Consider the following 25,233-nt stretch of genomic DNA (forward strand, 5'->3'; position numbering starts at 1 on the left):
CCCGCCTCCTGGCCGGCCAGCCCGGGGGCGGAGCCAGGTCGCCGCCAGCCCGTTGCAGGTGGGCGAGGGGGCGGGTCCGAGCGCGAGCCAATGGGCGGGACGGGGCCAGAACGCCCGCAGGCCCCTCAGCCTGCCGGCGCTGGGAGCCCGGCCCCCAGCTCGCGTGTTCCCCGCGGGGGGCTGGGGCCGGGCCGTCGCCTAGCAACGCCCCGCCCCGCCCCCCCGGCCGGCCGCGGGCGCCGGCGCCCAGGATGGCCTGGCAGGGCTGGCCCGGGCCGTGGCTGTGGGTCACCGGCTGCGGGCTGCTGCTCTTCGTCTGCGTCCTGCTCCTGAGCCCCCGCGGTTGCCGAGCGCGGCGGGGCAGACGCGGCCTGCTCATGGCGCGCAGCCAGCGGCTGCTCTTCCGAATCGGGTTAGTGCCCGGGCTCCGGCGGGCGCTCTGAGAGAGGGGATTCGGAGGCGGGTGCTGGGGAGGGCTTGGGGGTTCGAACAGGAATTGGGCTAAGGGATCCAGGGCCAGAGAAGAGGTTCAGACAGACGGGCTGGAGAAGCCACTGAGTTGGGGGGACCCAGGGAGGGCTGGAGAATTGGGATGGGCTGGGGACGGAGGATTAGGGGACGTGAGCCAGGGTAGCCAGGAACGTGGGTGTGAGGGCATCTGGAGAAACGTGGCAGATAAGGGACTGGAAAAGGGAGCTGGAAAAGGGGGAAAGTGCAGGGGCCCGAGCCGGGAAGACTACGTCTGTCAGGGGCTGAGGTCAGCAGCCGCCCTCCGGCCCCGCCCGCTCCCGGCAGGTGCAGGAGAGAAGGAATGCCTCAGACCGTCTAACTGGAATTCGAAACCTCCAGCTCTTTCCATGTGTCCCTGTCCCTCTCCCCATCACCCAACTCCCCGCCAGTCTAGGAAGGTTCTTCTGTTCCAAGCAGGAGTCCCAACCTTGTAAGTCAGTCTGTCCCTTTCCTTCTATTCCTCCACCTTGGCCCGTGTGGAAGCCTCAGACTGTGAAATCTGACCTCACTGACTCAGCCTGACTCTTCCCCCATCGGACCCTCCCCGTCTCCTCACTCTTCCCTTCCCCCTCCCTCTGCCCCTTCCTTCCTGGGCCCAGGCCGGGGTGGTAACCAGCATTGTTCTGCCACACAGACAGAGGCAGAGAAGTAGCCAGATGAACACAAGCTTCCCAGGGCCCCTGTCTCATTCCTACTCCCAGCAGGACCTTGGAGCAGGACCTCAAGCCCCAGTTGAGGGACAGTGATGTTGGGAATGGGAATTGTGATCGCCCTGGCCACAGGCCAGGCTGTGGGGAGGGCCTAGCCTGGGAATTTCCTGAGCTTCAGAGAAGACATTGTGCAATTCACCCTCTCCTCCCCAGACCACCCAGATACTCCCAGAGTCTCTAATACCCCAAATACTGGTCACATTGTAGATAATGCTCCAACCAAGTTACCATTACTCTGCAAATAGCATTAGAATAATTAGATTTACAAATATTTAAATATGTTCATATTTGGGATTTAAAAAAAAAATTTCTCCGTACAAAATTTCTGAGAATTTTACAGCTGTACTTGGGGAGGGATTTTTACATCTACTTTTAGCTTCCCAAATTCGTAAGTTTGCAGTTATACAAACGGACTGAGGAAGTAGAAAATAGAAGTTTCATAAGGAACTGGAATCAGAATTCCTGAGATCAGAATGCCCAAGATCACCATCTCAGAATCTTGAGGGTTTGTTTGGATAGTCCTAGAACCTAGGATTTGGGAGTTTCCAAACCTCAAAACTTGGAATTCTCAGCGAGCTTCCTCACAATTCAGCATCTCTGTGGGCTTTCCTGTGTCTGGATTTCAAGGTTGCCTTGGAATCAACTTCCCAAATTTGCGGAGCAGAAGGGTGTGCCTGGAATCTGAGTTCCAGACCCTGCCCCTCTAAGGTATGGGAAACAATCAGTCCAGTCCCTTGGGGGAGAGGCTGCTGGCTGCTGGAAGGAAACAGTAGGGGGAAATGGGCAGGTGTTGATGCTCTGGGATACCTCCAGGGCCTCCAGGAAGGATGGAGAGGGAGGGGGAAGGTTGCGACAGGACATGGTGGGAAGGGAAAGAGCGCTCGCGCACCTCCAACCTGAAGGTGTGACTGGGAGGACCACAAATAGAGGATTCTATTAGGGACTGGAAGGAAGTTGACGAGAATACTAAGCAGTGGCCGGGAGAGGAGCTGTTGTTTACATTATTATTAATAATCACTGGTGTTTGCCAGTTTTGTAAAAGGCTTTCCTCAAATGTAACTACAGTTGTCTTGGGTTGGGGATAACTGGGCACAACGGAGGGTGGACTGGGACTAACCTTAGGTTAGGCACATGCATCTGGGGCTCTGCGGTGCCTGGGAGACAGTGTGTATAGTAGCTAAGCACATAGCATGTGGGGTCAGACAAATCTGCTTTTTAATCCTAGCTTTGTGGGTTAGTGGCCATGTGACTTTGGATAAATAACTCAACCTCTCTGTGCCTCAGTTGTTTGCATCTCTAAAATGGGGATTGCGATAGTGCCTACCTCATAAGGCTCCTACGAGGATCAAATGAAATTGCATATATAAAGGCACAGGGCCTGGCTCATAGTAAGTGCTCAGGAAGCGTTAGCAATTGCTCATGCAACCTGGGGATGGGCAGGAGTGAGGGTACATGGTGCTGGCCAGACTCCTCCTGGAGCTTCCTTATATATTTCCACTCTTGTCTTCCAAGCCTATCTGACCCACCACCCATAAGGAAATCTCAAGTCCCTTTGTTTAGTGAATACCTAACTGTCCTGGGTCGGGACAGTGGGGTCACAGATATGAGCAGGATCTGGTCGCTGTTCTTTCTCCAGGAGTAAGGGAAAGGTGCATGTGAACAGATAGAAACAGGGGCCCAAACTGCAGCAGGGGGTAGGGCATGGCCATCTCCCCAAGAGTGGCAGGGTATGCCTGAGGAGTCTGAGATCAGGAGTATGGGACCCTCCCATGTGTGCCCCCTGCTTTATGCCTTAGTTTCTCTTTTGCCCCTTTGCATTCTTAGTGGCAGTTGAGGGTGTTTTGCAGAATGGGGCCTGAGGAAAGCCTCTGTGTGCAGAGGGAAGGTGAATGGGGCACAAGGCTGGCTCTGCATGGCTGGGAGTGTCTCACAGGGCTGCGAAGGTGAATGGAGGCCCGCCTTTGGGGATGGACAGTCCTAGCTGACAAAACCCCCCTCCCTCCCTGACCAAGCTCCCTCTTCATTCCCAGGCATAGAAGATTTTTCTTGACCCCTCCTCATTCCCCAAGTAAAACCAACTGTCCCTGGGATGGACCTTGCTTGCTCCACTTCTGCAAGAGGAAACCCCTTATCTGGGGCGAATGAGGCCCTCTAGCTTGATTTCATGGGTGGCAGGAGCCTGACCTAAGAGAATAACCCCCCTGCTCGTGGCCTGAATGAAGGCCAGCTAGACGCAGTGAGCTGGGCCATCTGTGACACAGCCTGGCAGGAGGGGAGCAGGGTCCTTGTCCTTTCAGCAGGCTGTTGGGACTTTGGGACCTTGGAGACCTGTGGTCCAAGCACCCACAGCAGCTTCTCAGCCTCCTGGCTCTCTGCACTGGCCCAGCTTCCCCTCTGCTGCCTAGTTGGTCTCCAAAGTGTGGCTCTGAGCAGGTGTCCTCTTCCCCAAGCCACACTGCCTACAGAATGGAGTCCACACTCCTCACCCAGGCCTTTGCAGCTCTCTCACACTCCCTTGAGATCTTCCCGATTCCATCTCATCCAGGCCCTGAACTCTTTCTGTACTTCTCTCTGACCTGTCATCCCTTCCTCCTTTCATCTCTACAGGTCAAATTTTGTTGCATCCTCAAAGCTCACCTTCAAAATATTTCCAAAATCTGAAGACTTCTCCTCACCTCCACTGCTACCACCCCAGGCCCACCAGGTCCTCTGTCACCTGGCCTCCTAAATGGACTGTTTCCTTTTGCCTTTGTATGCCCAAAGTATTCTCAACACAGCAACCAGAATGAAACTGTTAAGTTAGACATGTCACTCCTCTGCTCAAACCCCTCCAGGTTCCCATCTCTCTCATGAAGTTCAAGTTCATTCAAAGAATGGCTTAAAGACCCTATGTAACCTGCCCACCCCCCACCTCATCTTTCACCATCTTCACCCTGCTTACTCTGCCTCAGCCACACAGGCCACTTTGCTGTTCCCAACACTCCAAGACAATCCAACCTCTTGGCCTTTCTGTTGCTTTCACTAGAATCCTCTTCCCCTGGATGCCCACATGGCTTGCTGCCTCGCTTCCTTCAGGTCTCTGCTCGAATTTCACCTTTTAGAGAGGCCTGCCCTGACCACTCTACATGTGAATGGCAGTGCCCCCACCCCGCACTCTGTTCCATCTTCTCCATAGTGCATGTTACCATATGTATATGGACTTGTCTATTAATTGTTTTTCTTCCCCAACCACAGCATGACCACATTAGGGAAGAAACTTTGTTTACTTCTGTTTCCCAGCTTCCAGAACAGTGCCTGGCACATAGTTGGCCCTTATTAAATGTTTTTTGGGTGTGTTTTTTTTTTTTTTTTTTTTTTTTGGCAGCTGGCCAATACAGGGATCCAAACCCTTGACCTTGGTGTTATAACATATTAGATGTTTTTGGATGAATGAATGAAAAGCTTGGCTCAGGTGCCATGTTCTCCGTGAAGCCTGCCCAGCCTCCTCAGTCAAAGTTAGTCTCTGCCTCCAGACTGACCCCAGGCACTGTCTTTCCTCTCAGAGCCTTCAGGCATATTCTTGCTTCTTCTGAAGTTAGGTATTCACAGGTCGGACTCCCCAGCTGGACTCCTACAGGCCTAACCCAGGGAACAGGATTGAATCAAGAGGGCCTGGGATTGGGGTGAGGGAGAGAAGGGGAAAGCCAAAAGAAACAAACCAAAACCAAACAAAACCCAGGGGCCTTGGCTGGGCAGATGGCCTAGGATTACAGGCAAGGAGGCAGAACTACCCAGGCCTTCTGACTAGGATGAGACCCCTGGGGAGGCTGCCAGCTCCTACTGTGCCTCTGGACCTCCCCAAGAGCTCCCAGCAGCCACTCCACCTCCTTCTGTGAAAGATGGGCGTCCTCTGGAGAGGGCTGTGAATCTGGGGAAGAACTTGTCCCCAGACAGCAGGGAGCCAGCAGACACAGCCCTGTGATCTGGGCAGGCCTGTGTTTTGACCACGTGCAGCACTGCCCCTCTCCTGGGCATGGAGAAGTGCCCCCCTCCCCCTGGTATGCTGGCAGCTCCAGGAAACTCTCACCCTCTAGGGCCTTTTTAGCTGTCTCATTATCTTCTTCAGTTTCCTCAGTTTTAAGAAAGCATAAAACATGGAGCTGCTGTCTTTGTTCCTGAGGGGCCTCAGAGCAGACCTCGCTCCAGTAGAGCCCTGTGGCCCTCTATGTCCCTCAGCCTCAGACAGGCATTTGCGGGTTTGGTTTCCTTGAGAGTGCCCTGTCGCTGGTCAGATGCAAAGCCTGGGCAAGCTGCCTCCTGGGGGGGCATGAGAGGAGAAGCCAGAAACACCCCCTGACCAGAGACCTCACCAACCTGGGCTTGCCTGTTGGGTCCCAGTGGAGTCTGGGGTCCCACCAGGGTCGAGGGCCATTTAGGGAGATCAGAGAGAGGGAGATAGTCAATGTAGGTGACCTGGCAGTAGGGGCTTTCCAGGTCATCTGTTGGATGCAGAGCTTCCTTTATGCTTCTCCCCTCCTGCCCCCGGCTGGCCTGAGGCTGGGGCCCTGGGCCCAGCAGGGACAGACATTTGAAAGCCCTCGGGCTTCTCTCGGGGCTACCCAGGATGGTGAAACTGCCTGAGGGAGGAGGAGGAGAAGAAGAGCTTCATTGTGTGTTTTCCACTGTGTGCCAGAGAGAGGGGGCGGGTGTGGGGAAGGGGCTGTGTCTCACTGTCCCCAGCTGTCCCAGACGGTCTCCCATGGGGCTGGAGGCTCAGACTCAGATGCCGCAGAAGCCATGCTCTGGCTCAGGGAGGTGAGGAGTGGAAGGCGTTGTGACCCCACCCTCAGGCCACTACACTATCCCCAGGCCGGCTACTCCTCACCACAGCCTACAAAGTGGTTTTTCTCTTTCCCACCTGGGTCCCAGAGGACCTATTAGGAAACTTAGTTTCTTTTTGGTGAGGTGATGGTGGGTAGTTCCGGGCCCAGAACTGCTGATTCAGAATCCAGAAAGGGGAGGGAGGGGGGAGGGAAGGTCAAAATCTTGTTTAACCAGTACCCCCAGATCATTCTGATGTACCTGGTCCAAGGCCCACCTTTGAGAAGTATTGTTGTGGAACCCAGCTTGCTGACCATGCCTGGAGACCCAACGTCTGGCTCCGGGCTCTCACTGCCACATTGTGAGTCACATGAACTTTCTGGGCCCAGCTAGTCTTTTAAAGCAGGGGAGCAAGCAGTTTTACAGAAAGGGAAACAGGCTCCGGGAGCAAGTTCCTGCTTCTCACCTCTGGTGACAAAAGAAAAGAAGCTGTATATCTAGTAATGGCTCAAGAAACCAGGGGCCATTACATGGAGCAGTGACATCCCAGCTGTGTGGGGTAGGGGTTGGAGATGGGAGGACACAGGTCCCTTCCGCTGACTCCTTCACCATCACATTTTCCCTTCTGGGGTCTGTTCCTTTTTCCCAAACTCTCCCCTACCTGACTCTTGACAGCACCCGTGGAAGGGTACCCATGGAACCATCGGGCCAGACATCATTCCAGTATCAGTCAGGAATTACAAAGCCTAGATTTGAAAGGGATCTTTAAGATTCTCTGGTTCAGGAGTCTTACCCTGAGACCCATGGGGTCTCTGGCCCTCTGCAGTTGTCTGCAAAATGCTGCATATGTAATGGTTTGGGCCAGGGAGAGGATGTAGAGCAGTTACCAGACTCTCAAAGGGGTCTGTGACTCAAAGGCTAAAGCTAGCACTCCAGGGGTCCTGGAGACCAGATCTTGGGCTGCATGTGTGGATCCCTGTAACTACCCTGATGCATCGCTTTCCTCAGAAAAGGCCCTCAAATGCCGGCCCGTGGCTCACTTGGGAGAGTATGGTGCTGATAACACCAAGGCCACGGGTTCGGACCCCATATAGGGATGGCCGGTTAGCTCACTGGGTGAGCGTGGTGCTGACAACACCAAGTCAAGGGTTAAGATCCCCTTACCGGTCATCTTTTTTAAAAAAAAGGCCCTTAAAGGAGCTGGGTCGGCCCCGAAATAGCTTAGGCCCACTTGGCTCATCCTACCCCCTCATTTGTGGCTGGGGAGGATTTCAATGGCTAGGAGTGTAGACTCCAAGCTCAGGCTCCCCCCCCCACTCACTATCTTGTGATCCTGAACACTTCCTGCCTCTCTGGGCTCCATTTCCTATTCTGTAAAATAGAGAGAATAATAATACCTGCCTTGGGGTTTAGAGGATGACCTGAGAGAATTGAAGGGAGGGGGCTGGCCGGTTAGCTCACTGGGTTAGAGCCTGGTGCTAATAACACTAAGGTCAAGGATCCCCCTACCAGCCAGCCACCCCCCCAAAAAATGTTTAAGAATTGACAGGAGGCACTTGGCTCAGGCTTGCTCACATGTGGGGCAGGAAAACTGAGGTAGTGGTCATTGTCATTAAAGATGAGGCAGATGAGCTCCAGAGGCACTGGAACCTTTGTGGCAGCAGGCAAGGACTGGGGCCCTGGGCTGCAAACTCCCTGTCCAGTGCTCTTTCCACCTCCTCACACTCCCAGCTCTTTCCCTCTTCCCTTTTTGGCCTGGGGCCCTGGCTCCAGACCCCAGGGCAAGGAAGCCCCAATGACCCAGCCCCACCCATGCCCTTGGCTCTCTGTGACCTGCTTAGCAGAGCACCCTGCTTGGCCAGTGTGTGGGTGCAGCAGGGAGGGGGGCAAGGACTTGGGAATCAGGTGGGTGAGGAAAGGAGGGGCGAGTAGAGGTGGAGGGGGCTGTAAATTGGGTAACACGCCCCACCTGGGCTTCGCAGGCTCTGCCAGCCCCAGCCTTGCACAGGATCCACATTCTGCTCTTAGTCACTGTACCAGGTCACTTACCACCCGCATGCCTGATCCCCTCCCCACCTTTTCCTGGTCACTAATCCAGTGTTTCTTGAGTGCCTCTTGCTGTGTGTGCAAGTGCTGGGAGCTCCAAGGGGGATGCAGAGGACCCACCAGAAACCCGGAGGAGCATGGCGAGGTGCTGATGGGAGGGTTGCCTGGGGTGGAAGGCGGATAAGGCCCAGCCTCTGCTGTCGAGGGCCAGCTCCTGGGGAGGGAGAGAGCCTGCGTGCTCCAGATGGAGCCGAGGAAGGAGGTTATCTGCCGGGCTCATCATCAGTGGCCACATCTGAGAGGAGACAGGTTTGAGCTGAGCCCTGAGAGGTGGTTGGGATTCCAATAAGTAGAGATGGCCTGGAGGGCAGAGAGAAGGGTGTTTCCAGGCAGGAAGCAAGGATGGTGGTTTTGAAATTTTAATGAGTTATTGCAGACATTCAAAAAAGGATAATATAAGTCCCCTCTCCCAACCCCTAGCTTAAGAAATAAAATATGTCAGTGCCCGAAGGCCCCGTGTCCACCCCTCAGTCCCGCCTCTTCCCCTGCCCCTCGCAGAACACTGCTAAGTTGGATGTTGATCATGCCACAGCTGCCTTTATTCTTTTTTTTTTTTCTTTTTTTTTTGTGACCGGTAAGGGGATCTAACCCCCAGCGCCGCACTCTCCCAAGTGAGCCACAGGCCGGCCCTGCCTTTATTCTTGTACTACATATGTCTTTGTCCCTAAACAATGTAGTGGCTTTCCATGCTTTTGCATTTTCGGGGGGGGGGTTGTTTTTTTTGGCTGCTGGCCGTACAGGGATTGAACCCTGGACCTTGGTGTTATCAGCACCATACTCTAACCAACTGAGTCAACCACATCCCTGTTTTTGCATTTTTAATAAATATTGTCAGATTTGTTTTCTCTGCAATATGTCTTTTAGCTTAATATTATGTGTTTGAGCGTTGTGCATGTTGAAATCCATTGCTCTAGATCATTTGTTTTCCTGGCTGTGTAGTTTTCCATGGTCTGAGCATGTCACGGTTTATTTATACATTTTGCTGGTGATGGACATTTAGGGGGTTTCTGCTCTTTCACTTTTGGAAACACAGAGTTTTCGTCATGCCATACAGGAGGGGAGGAGGCAGATTCTCGCTTTGGTCTCAATTTACAGAGGGCCTGACGGGGAGCTGGACACTCTCATGAGAAGTGGGGAGCACTGAGGAGGGCTTATGAGCAGGAGGAGGACTCAGTCAAAGGTAGTTTTAGGAACTTAAAGTGTGCTAGTGGTTTGTAGTTTGTTTTTGTTTGTTTGTTTGCATGTTTGTTTTAAAATATGACCAGTAGGGCTGGACCGTGGCTCACTCGGGAGAGTGCGGTGCTGATAACACCAAGGCCCCGGGTTCGGATCCCATATACGGATGGCCGGTTTGCTCACTGGCTGAGCGTGGTGCTGCCAACACCAAGTCAAGGGTTAAGATATTTTTTTTTTTTAAAAAGATGACCGGTAAGGGGATCTTAACCCTTGACTTGGTGTTGTCAGCACCACGCTCTCCCAAGTGAGCCACGGGCCGGCCCTGCCAGTGGTTTGTAGTTTGGATTGGAGGCAGAGAGCTGGGGGAAGGAGGCTCTTCTAAGGGCCTAGGTAAGAACTTCTAGGGCCTGTTCCCATGGGTGAGCATGTGTGCCGGGGGGTGGAAGGCAAAATTGATAGGGATGCTGTTTCGGTTGCATGTACCAGGGAGAGGGCTAAATCGGGGCTCATGGCCTGGGAGGACAGCAGGTCCTTTCTCAGAAAGCAGGGGAGGAGGAGCTTGTCCTGGTGATTGTGCAGGCAGATGGAGGAGGAGCTCCGCGATAGAGTCACATGGAAGTCATCGTCAGGGAGGGCAAGAGGCATGGGGAGAGTATGCCAGGGCCACTAGGTCCCCAGGCCCCTCCCTCACTCCCCACCTCAGCACTGCCTTCTGCTCTGCGCAGTGATAAAGACCTCAGGCCAGCTGGCCCATTATTAGCTCGGTTAGAGCACAGTATTGTAACTCCAAGGTCATGGGTTTGGATCCCCTTACCGGACCAGCCAAAGACCTCAGGCCATCCAGGACCACATCTGTCCCTCCCCCACATCCAAGCTGGGCACAGATCTCGGTCTCGCAGCCACCCCACCTTCTTCACCTTCAGCATGCTTTCTGGTCCAGGCCCCGTCATCTCCCCTATCTGGGTGCTGCCTTACACTGAGTCCCCGCACAGCAGCCCTGCGTAGCAGCCCAGCAAGTTCTCAGGGAAGTCAGACCGTGTGCTTCCCTGCTTTTAAACCAGCCCCTGCCCACCTTGCTGACCCCTTCTCTGGTACTGTCTGCCCACTGGCCCTGCCTAGAGACTCTGAGGCCCCCTGGCAACTCCTAGAACATGCCACACTCCTGCCTCCCAAGCCTGGGTACTGTACCACCCAGAACAGTCTATGCTGTGGGTTCCATCTTTCGGGCTCTAGCTCCATGTTATTCTCTGAAAGGAGAGGCCTTCCCTGGCCACCCTGTCTGCAGTAGGGCCTCTTTCCTGCCAGCTGCTCTCTTCCATCCCCAGCTGTTGTTAACTGGTAGGTAGTCTGCTGATTTATCTGTTTTCTGGATGAACGTCCATTGGCCCTCCCTCTCACTGTGTTAGAAGTTCCCCAAAGGCGGGGGCCCGACTGCCTTGTTCTCCGCTATCTCCTCCGTGTCCAGCATGTGCGCTCAATATGTGCCAAATAAAGTGAGTAAAAGAGAGGGGCCTTGTTTGCTGCAGCTTCTTAGTGCACAGTCCCTTCCCTCACAGATCTTGGCCTTTGTTAGGGGACAAAACCAAAGCACATATAAAGCATCTAGGGAGGGAGGGCAGGGAACATTTCTCAGTCCCTCTACCTGTGGACAACCATGTCCTAGCAGCGATGCAGCGTTGCCAGCTGATTTGGGACAGAAACAACAGTTGCTAACCACCCGGCTCTGAGTGCTTACATTAGTTATCTTGTCTTATGTCACTTTCATTGTCACTTACATTCAGTTATCTTGTCAATGTTCGCCCAGTCCTGCAGGGGTAAGTCATGGTATCGCCATTTTACAGACAAGGAACCTTATCTGTGAGCCCCATGACTTGCCCAAGGTCAGAGCTAGGAGGGGCCAGGCTATGACAGGAGCCTAGCTCTTTCTGTTGCCAGAGCCCCTGCACTTTCCATAAGCTGATGTAGGAAGAAATAAAGGCAGGAACAGGACTCAGGCATGGGTGGTGTCAGACACAGAGGAAAGGGTGATTTTATTTTTTAACTTTTTGGTTTGAAATAATTTCAGACTTGCCAAAATAGTACAAAGGATTCCCATCTACCCCTCACCCAGCTCCCCTAAATGTTAATATCTTCCATAATCACAGTACAGTTACCAAAACCAGGAAATTAACATCAGTAAAATACTATTAACCTCTCAGGCCTTATTCATTTTTCAAGTTGTCCCATTAACGTCCTTTTCCTGGTCTAGAATTCCCTCCAGAATCCCACATTGCATTTAGTTTGCTTGGCTCCTCCAGTCTGGGACAGTTCCTCAGTCTGTTTTTCATGATGTTGATGTTTTTCTTTTTTTCTTTTGGTGGCTGGCCAGTATGGGGATCCAAACCCTTGACCATGGTGTTATCAATGCTCCAACCAAGTGAGCTAACTGGCCAGCCCAGATGTTGACACTTTTGAAGAGTACTGGCCAGACATTATGTAGAATGTATTAGTTCATTTCTGTTGCTTATGACAGAATACCTGAAACTGGGTTTCAGATGCTGGGAAGTCCAAAGTCCAAGGAAGACTTCTGGTGAGGGCCTTGGTAGTGGCTGATGACTCTTCACAGCAATGCAGTGCATCACATGGTGGGTGGCTGAGCAAGAGAGAGCTAACCTGCTTACTTGCTCTCCTTATAAAGCCATCAGAACCACACCCATGACTACCCATTAAGCCATCAACTTATTACTCTATGAATGGATCAATCCGTTCACTAGGGCATGGCCCTCACAATCTAATCACCTCTTCAAGGCCCCACCTTCAATTACCATAATAGGATTTCCTACCTTCAACACTGTTACAGTGGAGATTAATACATGAACCTTTGGGGAACACAATTCAACCCATAGCATAGAATGTCCCTCAGTCTGGGTTTGTCTTAGGTTTTCTCATGAATAAATTCAGAGTATGCATTTTTGGCACAAACACCACAGAAGTGATGTTGTGCCATCCTTGGTGCATGATGTCAAGAAGGAAGTGATACCTATGTATATTCTTACTGACAAGATTAACTTTGGTCACTGGCTAGGGGGGAGTCGGCCAGTTTTTCTCCACTGCCTTTGTAATTAGTAGGTATCTTGTGAAAGAGATACTTTGAGACTATGCAAATATCCTTTTTCTCTTCATACTTGGGTGATTTGATGAGATATCCAGGTGTCAGATCATGTTCCTCTCTGTTAGAAACTCTTAGTGTTGTTTGTGCATATAGACCAGGGGACCGAGGAGAAACTAAGATAGTCAGGGAAGGCTTCTTGGAGGAGGGGGCTTGGACCAGAGGCAGAATCTAGAGAAGCAGAGGGAAGGGCATTGCAGGTAAGGGATGGAGGCAGTGTTGCTCAGGCCTCTGGTAACCCCCACCATTGCTCCAGATCCCCCCGAGCTCCCCACTTTTAGGGGCCCTGCACCCTTTCAGCCTCAGATCCACGGGGGCTTGGAGATCAGGCGGCTGTCACGTGGCCCACCTAAGCTTGGCCCTTTCTCCAGCTCAGGTGAAAGGAGGGTCTTTGCTGAGGGACCTTCAGGGGAGACTCAACATCCTCAGTTTCCCACTGCAATAGAATGGATGTGCCAGGAGGCTAGCAACCTAGTTTATTTTAGTCACCACATCTCCAGCACCTACGTGCTGCCAGGCCTCAGTAAATACTTGTTGAGGGAGTGAGTGAGGAAGAAAATGACCCTCTCCTCAAGGTGGCTGGCCAGTACCAGGATCACAACCCTTGACCTTGGTGTTATCAAGCCCCACATTCTAGCCAGGTGAGCCAACTGGCCAGCCTGGATTTTTTTTTTTTTTTTTTGGTGGTGGTGGTGGTGGTGGTGAAAATAATCTTATTCCTGAACCACAGGATTTCTTTCTTTTTTTTTTTTTTTTAAAGATGACCGGTAAGGGGATCTTAAACCCTTGAGTTGGTGTTGTCAGCACCACACTCTCCCGAGTGAGCCACAGGCCGGCCCACCACAGGATTTCTTTAGCATGTCTTTCTCTTTCTTTTCTCTCTCTCTCCCTCTCTCTCTCTCTCTCTCTCTATCTCCCCCTCTCCCCCTCCCTCCCCCTCCCTCCCTCCCTCCCTCCCTCCTTCTCTCTGAGTACAAAAGCATTGCATGGTCACTACCAAATAATCAGAAAATTCAGATGAGTAAAAGAACCATTAAGGATCTGTAGTGGATTGAATTATGTCCCCCTAAAACTCTCTAAGCTTGAATTGTATCCCCTAAGTTTTATGTATTAGAAACTTAGCCCTCACTGTGACTGTTAAGAGGGTGGGAAATCCTATTATGGTAATTGAAAGGTGGAGCCTTAAAGAGGTGATTGGATTGTAGGACCATGCAGTAGTGAATGGATTAAAAATGGTGGTCAGGGGTGTGGTTCTGAGGGCTTTAAAAGAAGAGGAGAGTCTGTCCTGTTCTCTCTCTGCTTCCACCATCTTGCAATTTGAGACCCCTGAGTACTGTCACCACCACCAGATAGACTTTGGACTTCCTAGCCTCTGAGACCGTAAGCAAGTCAATTTCATTTTTCTTTTTCTTTCTTGTTTTTTTTTAAAGATGACCAGTAAGGGGATCTTAACCCTTGACTTGGTGGTGTCAGCACCACACTCTCCCAAGTGAGCCACAGGCTGGCCCTCAATTTCATTTTTCTTTATAAATTACCCAGTTCCATGTATTTTGTTATAAGCAACAAAAACACACTAATACAGGATCATTGATATTTTCACAGCTGAGAACAAAACACTCAAAAACTCATTATCTTTTCCAGGTCTTTTCCGTGTAGATGCATGCAAATATTTTTTTATTTTTCTTGAAAAACAAAGTCTAGGCTGTTCACTAGCCAGTTGGTTAGAACGTGGTGTTATTACACCAAGGTCAAGAGTTTGGATCCCCAGACTGGCCAGCCACCCTCCCCACAAAAAAACCAGCAAAGTCTCCATATGCTACAGTCATGAGCTGCATTACGTTTCAGTTGACATTGGACTGCATATACAGCAGTGGCTCTATAAGTGCTTTTTGCACTTGCCTTCGTTCCTTCTGCATGGTGAGCCTTCCCCAGATTCTCACATGGCCTGCCTTTACTTCCTGGAAGTGTCACCTCCTCAGCTAGGCCTTCCCTGTCTACTATATAAAATAGCAGCTCCTGTTATTCTCTATCGTTCTGCCCAGTTTGTGTTTGTCATCATCACTTGACGAGTTATTTATTGTCCTGTGTCTCCCACAAGATGTAAGCTTTAAGAGAGCAATGACCATTGTCTTGCTCACTGTGTGCTCAGTGCCTGGCCAAGAGCAAGGACTCAATAAATACTGTTGAAGAAGTGAAAGCATGAAGTGGCTGAACTGATTTAGAAATAAAACAAAAAAAACCCCAGGTGTATTAGTCTGTTTTCTGCCGCTTGTAGCAGAATACCTGAAACTGGGTAATTTATAAGTAAATGAAATTTATTTCTTAGTTTTGGAGGCTGGGAGGTCTGTGGTCCAGAGAGCATATCTGGTGTGGGCCTTCTTCTTGGTGGGGGCTCTGTACAGAGTCCCATAGCAAGCCGGGTATACATGGTAGGAGTGTGAAAATCTTTCATGTGCTTTCCTTATAAAGTCACTAGTCTACACCCATGGTAACCCATTAAACTACTAACCCGTTACTCCATGAAGGAATTAATCCATTCATGTGGGCATAGTCCTTACTATCCAATCACATCTTTTTTTTTTTTTTTAAACCGAACCCGTGGCCTTGGTATTATCAGCACTGTACTCTCCCAAGTGAGCCACAGGCCAGCCCCAATCACATCTTAAAAGCCCCATTTCAAATACTATAATCGGATTTCCTACCCTCTTAACACGGTTACGGTGGGGATCAAGTTACAATGAGTTTTGGAGTGACATCCAATCCATAGCAGAGGGCCTGTGGAAAATGAACAAACGATACGTAAAAGATGACACAGCCCCTCCTTGGTGTGCTCAAATTACCAATAAGTACAAGCACATGGGCACACAGAGCAGAGAGTACAATGATTAAACTTCACCTAACTCATTTCTACCAAATTGTCACGGAAACCTCCTTGTTTTTGATGACACTATTTGCAGACAAATCAGCTTGCTCTTTGCTAAGGGGCCTGAAGAGCAGCTGTCCCTGTCCCCCTCCCCGCCTCTTCCCCTGACATACACACAGTGAATCCCTGTAGAGATTTAGGGTGGGGTCTGTCTTCCACCACCAGCCCCCACTGACTTTTCTGTCTCAGGCTTAATTATCTAGAATCCCTCCCGTGAGCAAGGGCCAGAGATAGCTCATTCCCATGCTGACAGGGCTGGCTACATAATTGTAGGGCCCAGTGTAAAATGAAGTTTGGCTCTCTTGTTCAAAAAGCAGGAGAAATTGACATTAAAGGCACTTAAATATGAAGCTTTTCCTTTCTTCTACAGTTTCTCTTTTGACTTGTCATGATATTTTTAATTTGCTATTTAATGTCATTCTAAGTGAAGAAAAGTTAAAAATTTAAATTACTAGCAAGAATTTTATTCATATTTATATTGCACAATGCCAGTTTTACATGCAAGTATAACAACATTTAACTTGTGTTATCACTGAAACTACTAATTCCTATTTCTTGGTTTGTACATGGATATCTAATTTGTTCTCATCAGAACAATGAAAATGCCTGGCAAAACCAACCCAACTGGGGTTTTTTTCACTTTTTTAAAAAAAGTTTTGGTGGCTGGCCAGGAACAGGATCGAACCCTGGACCTTGTCTTTTCACTTCTTTTTTTCTTTTCTTTTTTTTTTTTTTTAAAAGATGACCGGTAAAGGGGATCTTAACCCTTGACTTGGTGTTGTCAGCACCACGCTCACCCAGTGAGCTAATCGGCCATCCCTATATGGGATCCGAACCCGCAGCCTTGGTGTTATCAGCACCGCACTCTCCCGAGTGAGCCACGGGCCGGCCCCGTCTTTTCACTTCTTAACACACACACGGACTATGAGCACTGTCAGCTTCCCAAGGAGTAAGGAAGGACTGAAAGGAAAAGCATGGATCAGTTACTCTGTCTTTCTCTCCCTTTCTGTATCATCATTTGCAGCATAAATGGGTGCATAATACAGGGAAGCAATGAGAGTTAGAAAGGATGTGGTAGGGTTCCTTGGTCATTTTTGTTTCTTACAATACCACTGCCGCCTTTATGCACTTGAAGCAAATTCTACTTTGAAGTGAAAGCTTGGCCTCTTCCCCCCTCTCATGCTGTCATAGATGTGCACTTACCTTGTATTGTACTCACTCGGGGTCTTGTTGAATTCCCATGCATAGCAGTCTCCAGAATTCTGTGCTCATGGGGCATCACAAATGCTGTATGTGGATGGGTGGCGAGGAACAGAGCACACTCATACTGTGTGTGTCTCCTCTGCTCACGTGCATGTTCCACTGTCCCATCAGACTCCACTTATAAAACACAAGGTCAGAGATAGTCATTAAGAATTTCAAGATGGCAACAGTAAACCAAGTAGACCCTTGTAAGTGTGGGGCCCTACGTGACTGCACAGGTCGCACAGCTATGAAGCCAAGCTCTGCATACTGGCATTCCGTATTTGGAGGACTCTGTCACTTGCAGGTCCCCTCTGTTTCCTGCACCCCCTTTTCACTGGTGAGCCTGGGATGGCTGGAATGATGGCAGGAGGGGAGGGGTGTGGTTAGCCTATCCAGCCTCACCTTTGGCTGCCTCCTATCAAGCAGCCAAATAGAACTTTCTAGTTGCTCCAAATAAGCCCTGCTGTCTGCCACCTCTGGGCCTCTACCTACTGTTTCCTCTACCCCAGTGGTTCTCAAAGTTGTGGTCCTGGGACCAGAGGCAGCAGCATCACCTGGAATTTGTTAGAAATGCCAATTCCCGGGCCCCACCCCAGATCTACCGAATTGGAAGCTACCGAATGGGGCCCCAGGATCTGTCTTTAACAAGTCCTGTGGGTGACTGCAATGTGTGCTCACGATTGACCTCCAGTGCCCTTCCTGAGCTACTGTTCTACCTCATGTCAGCCTCATCACTCCTACTCTGCCTTCACCACAAATGTCACTTCATCGGGGGGGGTTCACCCTGGGCGACATGAAACCCCTCACTCTCCGAGTCTCTTCTGTGAATTCCTCGCTCACATCTCCCCTGACAAGACTGGGGAGTTCTGGGTGTGTCTGTGTTGCTCTCCATCCTGTCCTGAGTACTGAGCAGGGCAAACAGTAGGCACACAGTAAGTGCTGGTGAAATTGCATTGACTCGAGGTGGCCACGCAAGTGGAGATGTGGGGCCTGCAGGCATCACGAGGGGAGTGGAGAGCTGGGGCAGGGGCTGACCGCAGACCACCGCCCTCCAGGTACAGCCTGTACACCCGCACCTGGCTCGGGTACCTCTTCTACCGACAGCAGCTGCGCAGGGCGCGGAATCGCTACCCCAAAGGCCACTCCAAAACCCAGCCCCGCCTCTTCAACGGTGAGCTCTGGCTGCCCCGGCCAGCGTCCCCCAAGCCATGCCCCCCACCCTCCCTGCCTTTTCCCCTTCACACACCCTGACTCCTGGGCTCCCTGCATGTCAGCCCACCCACAGCCTATCTCTGTCCCCTAGGAGTGAAGGTGCTTCCCATCCCCGTGCTCTCGGACAACTACAGCTACCTCATCATTGACACCCAGGCCCGGCTGGCTGTGGCTGTGGACCCTTCAGACCCTCGGGCTGTGCAGGTGAGGGGAGCCTGGGGAGCAGGGGGTATCTCAGGTCACGCTTGGGGACTGGCACCTTTGGGGCTGACCCTGGTCCCTCTGCCCATGAGATGTGCCCCCTCCATGTGTGTGCATGCCTGTGCATGTCCACACACACAGCGTGGGAGAGGGGAAGTGGCCAGGGTGTGGTTGGACAGAAGGGGGTAATCAAGAGGGGGAAGCAGGCCAGAGGGCGAGGGGTGCTGGCCCAAGACTGTGGTGTGATGAGTTTCTAGGCTGTCTCTTCCTCTCTTTGGCCCCCTTTCTGACGCTCTTTCTTCTCTCACGTCTGTCTGTCAACACTTGGGTCTCTGTCTTTCTCTCCCATTCCTTGTTTCTCTGTGCGAACGTGTGACTGTGTGTGTCGACCCCTCCACAAGTATCCCCCTGCCCTCTCCTCTCTTCCACCCCACCGTATGCCCCATGCTGGGTCTCAGTGGGTCTCCCTCACGTCCTAGCTCTCTAGCTCCATCCCCTCCCTGCCTTCATCTCCCTGCTCTCCTCTCCTCTCCTCCCAGCACCCACGCCCCTGGCTCTTTCTACTCCCCGTCTCCCTCTGCATCCCACTCCCCAGTCTCAGCACCTCCTCTCTTCCCAGGCTTCCATTGAAAAGGAGGGTGTTACCTTGGTGGCCATCCTCTGTACCCACAAGCACTGGTAAGGGGCTGGGGTGGGGGGGCTCTGGGTGCGGGCAGTCTTCCCTAGCCCACCCTTGCCCTGCTGGGCTTGCCAGGGCCGGGCCCTGCAAGGATGGCTGGGCTGGGGGTGAGGAGATCAGGATGGGCGGGCACCCACCTTCCTCATGAAGTCACTCTGGCTGCAGCAGCGATGGAGGGGAAGCATAGGTCCCACCACTCCACTTACCAGGCTTTCTCCCCAGGGGAGGGCAGGGCAGTCATTTATCTTTCCTTCCATGGGCATGTTTTAGATTCCTACTGTGCACTGGGCATGGGCAAAACTTGTGATCTCTTCATCAGGAAATTATATGTTCAGTAGGGAGAGAGCCCTGCAAAAAAGTATATAACAATGACAGACATTTAGGTGGCAGTTGGCCCAGGGTACAAGGAGTGAAGCGCACCAGGTGGGGTGTGATCAGATCCACTTTGGAGAATTAGAGGATGATGACCCTGGAGCTGAGAGAGTCCAGAAAGATCAGGTGGCATTGGCCAGATTGAGGTTGTTGGGCAGAGGGTGTGACAATTTGGGGGGATGACATTCTGGGCAGGGAGCAGCTTACATGAGGGCCTAGAGGTGTGGACAACCTGGCTCAGTCCAGAAGCCACAGGCCCCAGGGCTCAAAGTCCTGGAGCTGTGGTGGGGAAGAGGGGGGCCCAGGTGCATTCACCCCTCCAAGGCTCCTGCCTGTCTCTGCCATCCTGCAGGGACCACAGCGGAGGAAACCGGGACCTCAGCCGGCGGCACCGGGACTGTCGGGTATATGGGAGCCCTCAGGACGGCATCCCTTACCTCACCCAGTAAGTCCCTGATCCAGGGATGGGATGGCCCTTCTGCAGGCCCTTTCTCTCACCCCCCAGACTGCAGTTAAGTATTTCAGATGGATCTTTGCTGACGCCCTTCCTGGCCCTTAGAAAGCAGATCCCAGCCCATGTGAAGACCAGTACCGCCCACCTCATAACGGATCCAACCATAGCCCAGAAGAGGAAGGGGAAGGGTCTGGATCTGACACCCTGGGCACCAGGGTGCCTTCTATCTAGCCTGGAAGCCCACCCTCCTGCGAATCTCCCAGCCCTTGGGCCTGGGACGGGAGCAGGGATCAGCACAGCACAAGCTTTAGTACCTTCTCTCCCCTATTGCCTTGCCCCCCAGTCCCCTGTGTCATCAAGATGTGGTCAGCGTGGGACAGCTTCAGATCCGGGCTCTGGCCACCCCTGGCCACACACAAGGCCATCTGGTCTACCTACTGGACGGGGAGCCCTACAAGGGTCCTTCCTGCCTCTTCTCAGGAGACTTGCTCTTCCTCTCTGGCTGTGGTGAGTTCCCCCAAAAGAGGGAAGAGTGGGGAGAGGAGGGAGGGACAGAGGCCAGGGAAGCCACAGTCCCATGTAATGCATGAAAGCGTGGGTTTTAGCACAGTCATTGCCTCCACAGTGACTCCCATCTGTGTTACCATGATTACTTATATCCTCAAGACTTTCCATGGGGGATGGACAGAATGACAGGATCCTGTAACTTAGTAAAGACTTCGCAGGGCATTTGTTTCCATTGGATGGAGCCTGGTTCTCTGATACAGTGACTAGTGGGACTAGGTTGTGAAACACTGAGAAGCCCTAAGTGAGGGTGATCCATGGGTAGGCGAGGACACAAGTCCCCAGCTACATGGAATCCCAAGGGCAACACAGGCAAAGCAGCACTCTGTGGAAAAGAACAGCCGTCCATCTGCTGAGCTTGAGACCGTGAGAGCTCCACCTGAAGCTTCCACAGCCCTCTCCTTTCAGATGTCACTCTGTGCAATGCAGGCCTCAAATGGGCTTGGCCAGGGGTTGACAATTTGGGCAGCTCCCAGTGGGAAGGAGGGAGTAGATGCCTGGGGGTGGGTATGGCAGGGACATGGCTGAAGAGCTGGTGGCCAGCTAGAGCTGCCCACACTGGTCCCCACGCCTTCTGTGTACCTTATACCATACTGTGTTATCTTCGCACCTTGTAACATACCCCTGACCCCCACCTAGGACGGACCTTTGAGGGCACCGCAGAGACCATGCTGAGCTCGCTGGACACTGTGCTGGGGCTGGGGGACGACACCCTGCTGTGGCCTGGTGAGGCATCCTCCCACTTCTCCCCACCTCTCCAGCCCCATGCTGGTCCTGGGACGAGGGCTTTCCCAGCCCCTCACTTCCCTGGAGACCAGGCCAACCCAATTCCTGGCCCAAAGGCAATACAGCACCACACCTGGTGGTTCCTGGGAGCCCCCTCTGGGGTGGGGGCAGAGCTCCAGCCTCCCATTCTGGAGTACTGGCTCTGTAACACCTCTGCTTCTCATGCCACCATCCCCTGCCAGCCAACCCTCGGCTTCCTAGGAGCCCTGCAGGCCCCAGAGCTTCCCAGAGAGTTGTCTAATGTTCATAGCCAGAGCCCAGAACAGAAAATAGCCTTTGCTTCTCTGGGGAGAAACCAGTAAAACCACTCTGTATGTATCCCTTGCCTTAAAGTTTATAAAAACATTCACATATATCTCAGTTAATCCTCAGGACATATATTCCATTCAGCAAATACTTTACATGCACCTAACATGTACCAGGCTCTGTTCTAGGCACCAGGAACACAGTGACATCTTTGTCCAGTGGCATTATTGTTTTTTCCACTTGCCATATGAGAAAATTGTGGCCCAGAGAGGTGGCGTAACTTGACTGAGGTCCCACGCTGGGCAGTGACAGTCAGGCTAGAATGAGGCCTCCCAGCTCGATGTCTGGTGGTTTCCCCTCAACTGCATCTGCCCTTCACCCATGGCTGACTTGTGCCCAGTAGGGGAAGCAGCTCTGGGTGGGTGGGTTTTTCTGGAAGCGCCACCCTCCTCCCTGATGGTCGGGTACCTGTAGGCCTGGGCCTGGTGGTAAGAGGACTTTTTCTGACTGATCTCTCTGCCCTGCATCGTGGCCCCCATGGCCATGGCTAGGTCATGAGTACGCAGAGGAGAACCTGGGCTTCGCAGGTGTGGTGGAGCCCGAGAACCTGGCCCGGGAAAGGAAGCTGCAGTGGGTGCAGAGGCAGCGGATGGAACGCAAGAGCACGGTGCGGCTCGGGACTGGGGACACTTGTCCTAGCAGGAGCCTGAGCCTGGGCCTGCGGGCACTTCCCCAGAGCTCTGCCTGTTTGGCACATGGCCTTCAAGTCAGAAGGAGAGGGGGTGGGGGCAGGCTTCCCTGTGTTGGGTCCATTTTCCAGCTTTCCAGCTTCTCTCCATCAAACCTGGTGCCTCTGTCCCCACAGTGCCCATCCACCCTGGGAGAGGAGCGCTCCTACAACCCATTCCTGAGGACCCACTGCCTGGCGCTGCAGGAGGCTCTGGGGCCAGGCCCGGGCTCCATGGGGGACGATGACTGCTCCCGGGCCCAGCTCCTGGAGGAGCTCCGCCGGCTGAAGGACATGCACAAGAACAAGTGACACCCCAGCCCAGCCCAGCCCACCCCCACAGTGGGGAGGCCACCCATCACCGCACCTCGCCACCCCTTCAACACTAACACCACCACTTCCATCGGCGCCCATGGTGGGCATCATTTCCCCACGCTTGTCAGAGGGAGGAGAGGGAGACTGGGAGGAAGGGGGCTGGTTCAAGGCTTGGGGACCCCACAGCGGGAGGCTGAGTCACCAAGGGTGAGAGGAAAGAAGAGGCCTTGGGACATCTCCAGACCTGCTAACTGGGAAGATCCCCTCCTCCCTTCCCCTACTCCTAGGACAGCAGCGAGGACATGGATACTGCTGTTAGCTCCCCCCTCGGGAGGCCTCACCTCACTGTTGTCTGGAACCCAGGGCAGCAGGAGCCCAGACCAACTTGAGTCCATCTTCCCCCTTCCTCATCCGGGGTCGGGGAAGAAACTCAGCCCCCTAAAGTGGCCCAAGTGTGGTGCCTTGGAAGAGGGGTCACTCAGAGGGGCGGCTAGACTCTGGTTTACTGAGACTCTGTCCCTCCCCCAGCCTCTCTGCTCCCAGCCCATCCCTGCAAAGGCATTTTTCAGACAGACCTATTCCTGAGAACACCAAAAGGGCTGGAATTGTGGCTGTTTGGCCAGTCTCTGCCTAAGTGGCTCCCCTGTAGCCTGGAAGAGGGAGGGCCCTGGTGGCCGAGGAAACATCGACCTCAGGCTGAGGAGGCACAAGAGGCTGGGATGTGGAGCCCAACAGTCTTGCAGGTCACATGCTCTCACCATACATCTGGCCGGGTCCTGCCCGCTGGCCTCTGCCCCTGACTTGGGCCAAAAGGGCCCCTCCTTCCCAGGGAGGAGAGAGCACGGTCCCCAGGGCCACTACGGGTTTCTCATTTTGGCCCTTATTCTTGGGAACGTCTGCCTGCCTTCCTCTACTAACTTAATCTCTTTTGCTTTATCCTCAATCCCCTTTCCTCTTTTAGTTAATAAAGATTTATTTGTTTTGTTTATTTTTTTCTTTCCCCTCTCCCCTCCTCCCGCAGTTTAAAGATTTATTTTTTAACCCTGACTTTTATCTTGGCCCCATCCCAACTGGGGAGAGGAGGGCTCTGTGCAGCAGAGTGCAGAACTCAGAAGTTGGGAGCAAAGGCCTGAGAGAGCGGCAGCTGCCAGGACCCCAGGCCTGGCTTCCCCATCTGCTCACCCCTCCTGCAGCTCTGCCTCTCCTCTGCTCTTGGTCCAGGCCCCTTTGGGGCCACAGTGAGGAACCGTATGGTCCTCAAGCAGGCAGACCTTGGGTCAGCCAGGAGCCTTCTCTTCCTGTGTCGAAGCCTTCCCTCAGGCTCTGCTCACCTCTGGTGACCCGCTGAAATGCCCCCTGCCCTCAGTTTCCCCTTATCATCCGGCCTCTGCTGCTCTCTCCAGCCACAGCCTCTGGTACCCACTCTAGCGATACTACCAGACTAGTTAAAGAGTTTCCTGCCCCAGGACATGCAGTTTCACGCCTCTGTGCCTTCGCTCATTCTAATGCTGTTTCTTTCGACTGGAATGCCTTCCCTGCTCCTCCTGCCTTGTCTGCCTGGCAAACACCTATTCATCTCTCATGATCCCATTAAAGGCCCCCTCCTCCAGGAACGCAACCCCCATGCCCCTCCCTTCAAGGCTACCTCTGCACTTTGTAAATGCTTCTCTTGTGGCACTTATCCCACTGTTTTACTTGTTTACATGTTTGTCTTCCCCTCTAGACTGAATCCTTAAGGGCATGGACTGTATCTTATGCATCTCTGTATTTCTGCGCCTAGCACGGTGCCTGGCACACAGTAGGCGCTTAATAAATGTTGAATGAATGAATGATTTAACCAAGGTTTGATCACTCAATGTCTTGTCTTTACTGCTGTGTGAGTAAAAACAGCAGAGGACTTTCTCACTGTTTTTGTCTTGGTTCCAGGCCCCAAAACTTGGAATCACTGCACTTCAACGACTTTGGTCAGAAGCGATGCCATAAGTATATTCCTTCTATGGCCCATGTGTGTGTGTTCAGGGTGTATAATTTGCTTACTTCAGTGTTTTTCAAAGCCTGAGATGCACAGGTGGACCACTGGCTGCAGGGGGTGGTTGCTCATGGTCACAGCACAGCAATAAATAGCACCTCAAGGGCACAGCCTTGCACTAACCTATCTTTAACGCCTCTCTAAAAAGAAAGCAAGACTCTAGGTCCACACTGTAGTTGGCCAACTGACTCTGTAAAACTTTAACAACATTGTTTTGTTTTCATTGTATTTATCTTTGGGTTCATTGTTTATTTTTGACAAGTGACACTGATTTCCAGTTAATGAAAGTGAATAAAGGTATTTATTGAAATAGGAAAATAAGAAGTAAAGGTGACACTTGGCTACAGCAAAACTTTTCTTTCTTTATATATATATATATATACACACACACACACACACACACACTACTTTTTTTTTTTTTTTTTTGGTGACTGGCCAGTGCGGGGAACTTGACCTTGGTGTTATAAGGCTGTGCTCTAACCACGTGAGCTACCCTGCCAGTCCCTATGGCAAAGGGGGCCCTGGTGTGGCTGAAGACCAGGGAGCACTGGCTTAGTTTCACACTTCCTTTGGACTGGCCTAAGGCATGGTTTTCCCACCCCTGGCCACAGTTCAGCCTCCTCTTTTAGGCATCCCTCACCCAAGGCCAGGGACCTCGGCATTAGCCCTAGCTGCCCTGAATCAGGGCTGCACCTGGTCTTGGGTTGGGGGCATGGGCCATGGTCCTCATCTTCCTAAAGAAGCGTGGCTCTGTGTGTTCTGTGATGAGCCTGGGTCACTGCTATCTTGTGCAGATGAACCCCAGAGCCAGATTCTGGACTATGCAGGTCACTTCGGGTATGCCCAGCATCAAGAGGCACTTGGTGACGATTCTCTGGGACTGGCGAATCATTTTCCCAGGGCCTTGGGTGGTCCCCCCACTGGGCCATGTGTCCTGAATGACGAACATGTGCCTCTCCTAGAGCTAGCACTGACCAGTAACAACAATGCCATGTTGCTTGCAGGACAGAAGGTATCACTCTTTGCTTGC

The 25,233-nt window shown here is 52.4% G+C and overlaps 1 protein-coding gene across 1 annotated transcript; it reads left to right on the forward strand.

The window, feature by feature from the left end:
• Positions 1 to 251: 251 nt before the first annotated feature.
• Positions 252 to 23,943, forward strand: PNKD (PNKD metallo-beta-lactamase domain containing). Its single transcript, XM_063098343.1, has 9 exons — positions 252 to 412; positions 17,674 to 17,789; positions 17,922 to 18,034; positions 18,651 to 18,709; positions 19,435 to 19,527; positions 19,880 to 20,043; positions 20,740 to 20,826; positions 21,684 to 21,799; positions 21,998 to 23,943. The coding sequence occupies exons 1-9, from the start codon at positions 252 to 254 to the stop codon at positions 22,169 to 22,171; spliced, it is 1,083 nt and encodes a 360-aa protein (XP_062954413.1). The 3' UTR covers positions 22,172 to 23,943.
• Positions 23,944 to 25,233: the final 1,290 nt, after the last annotated feature.

The sequence above is a fragment of the Cynocephalus volans genome, chromosome 1, assembly GCF_027409185.1.
Source record: "Cynocephalus volans isolate mCynVol1 chromosome 1, mCynVol1.pri, whole genome shotgun sequence".
Classification (NCBI taxonomy): domain Eukaryota; kingdom Metazoa; phylum Chordata; class Mammalia; order Dermoptera; family Cynocephalidae; genus Cynocephalus; species Cynocephalus volans.

Coding starts and splice junctions, on each gene's coding strand:
- PNKD (XM_063098343.1), top strand. CDS start 252: ATGGCCTGGCAGGGCTGGCCCGGGCCGTGGCTGTGGGTCACCGGCTGC. Junction 19,528..19,879: donor GGCATCCCTTACCTCACCCA/GTAAGTCCCTGA, acceptor CTTGCCCCCCAG/TCCCCTGTGTCATCAAGATG. Junction 20,044..20,739: donor GCTCTTCCTCTCTGGCTGTG/GTGAGTTCCCCC, acceptor ACCCCCACCTAG/GACGGACCTTTGAGGGCACC.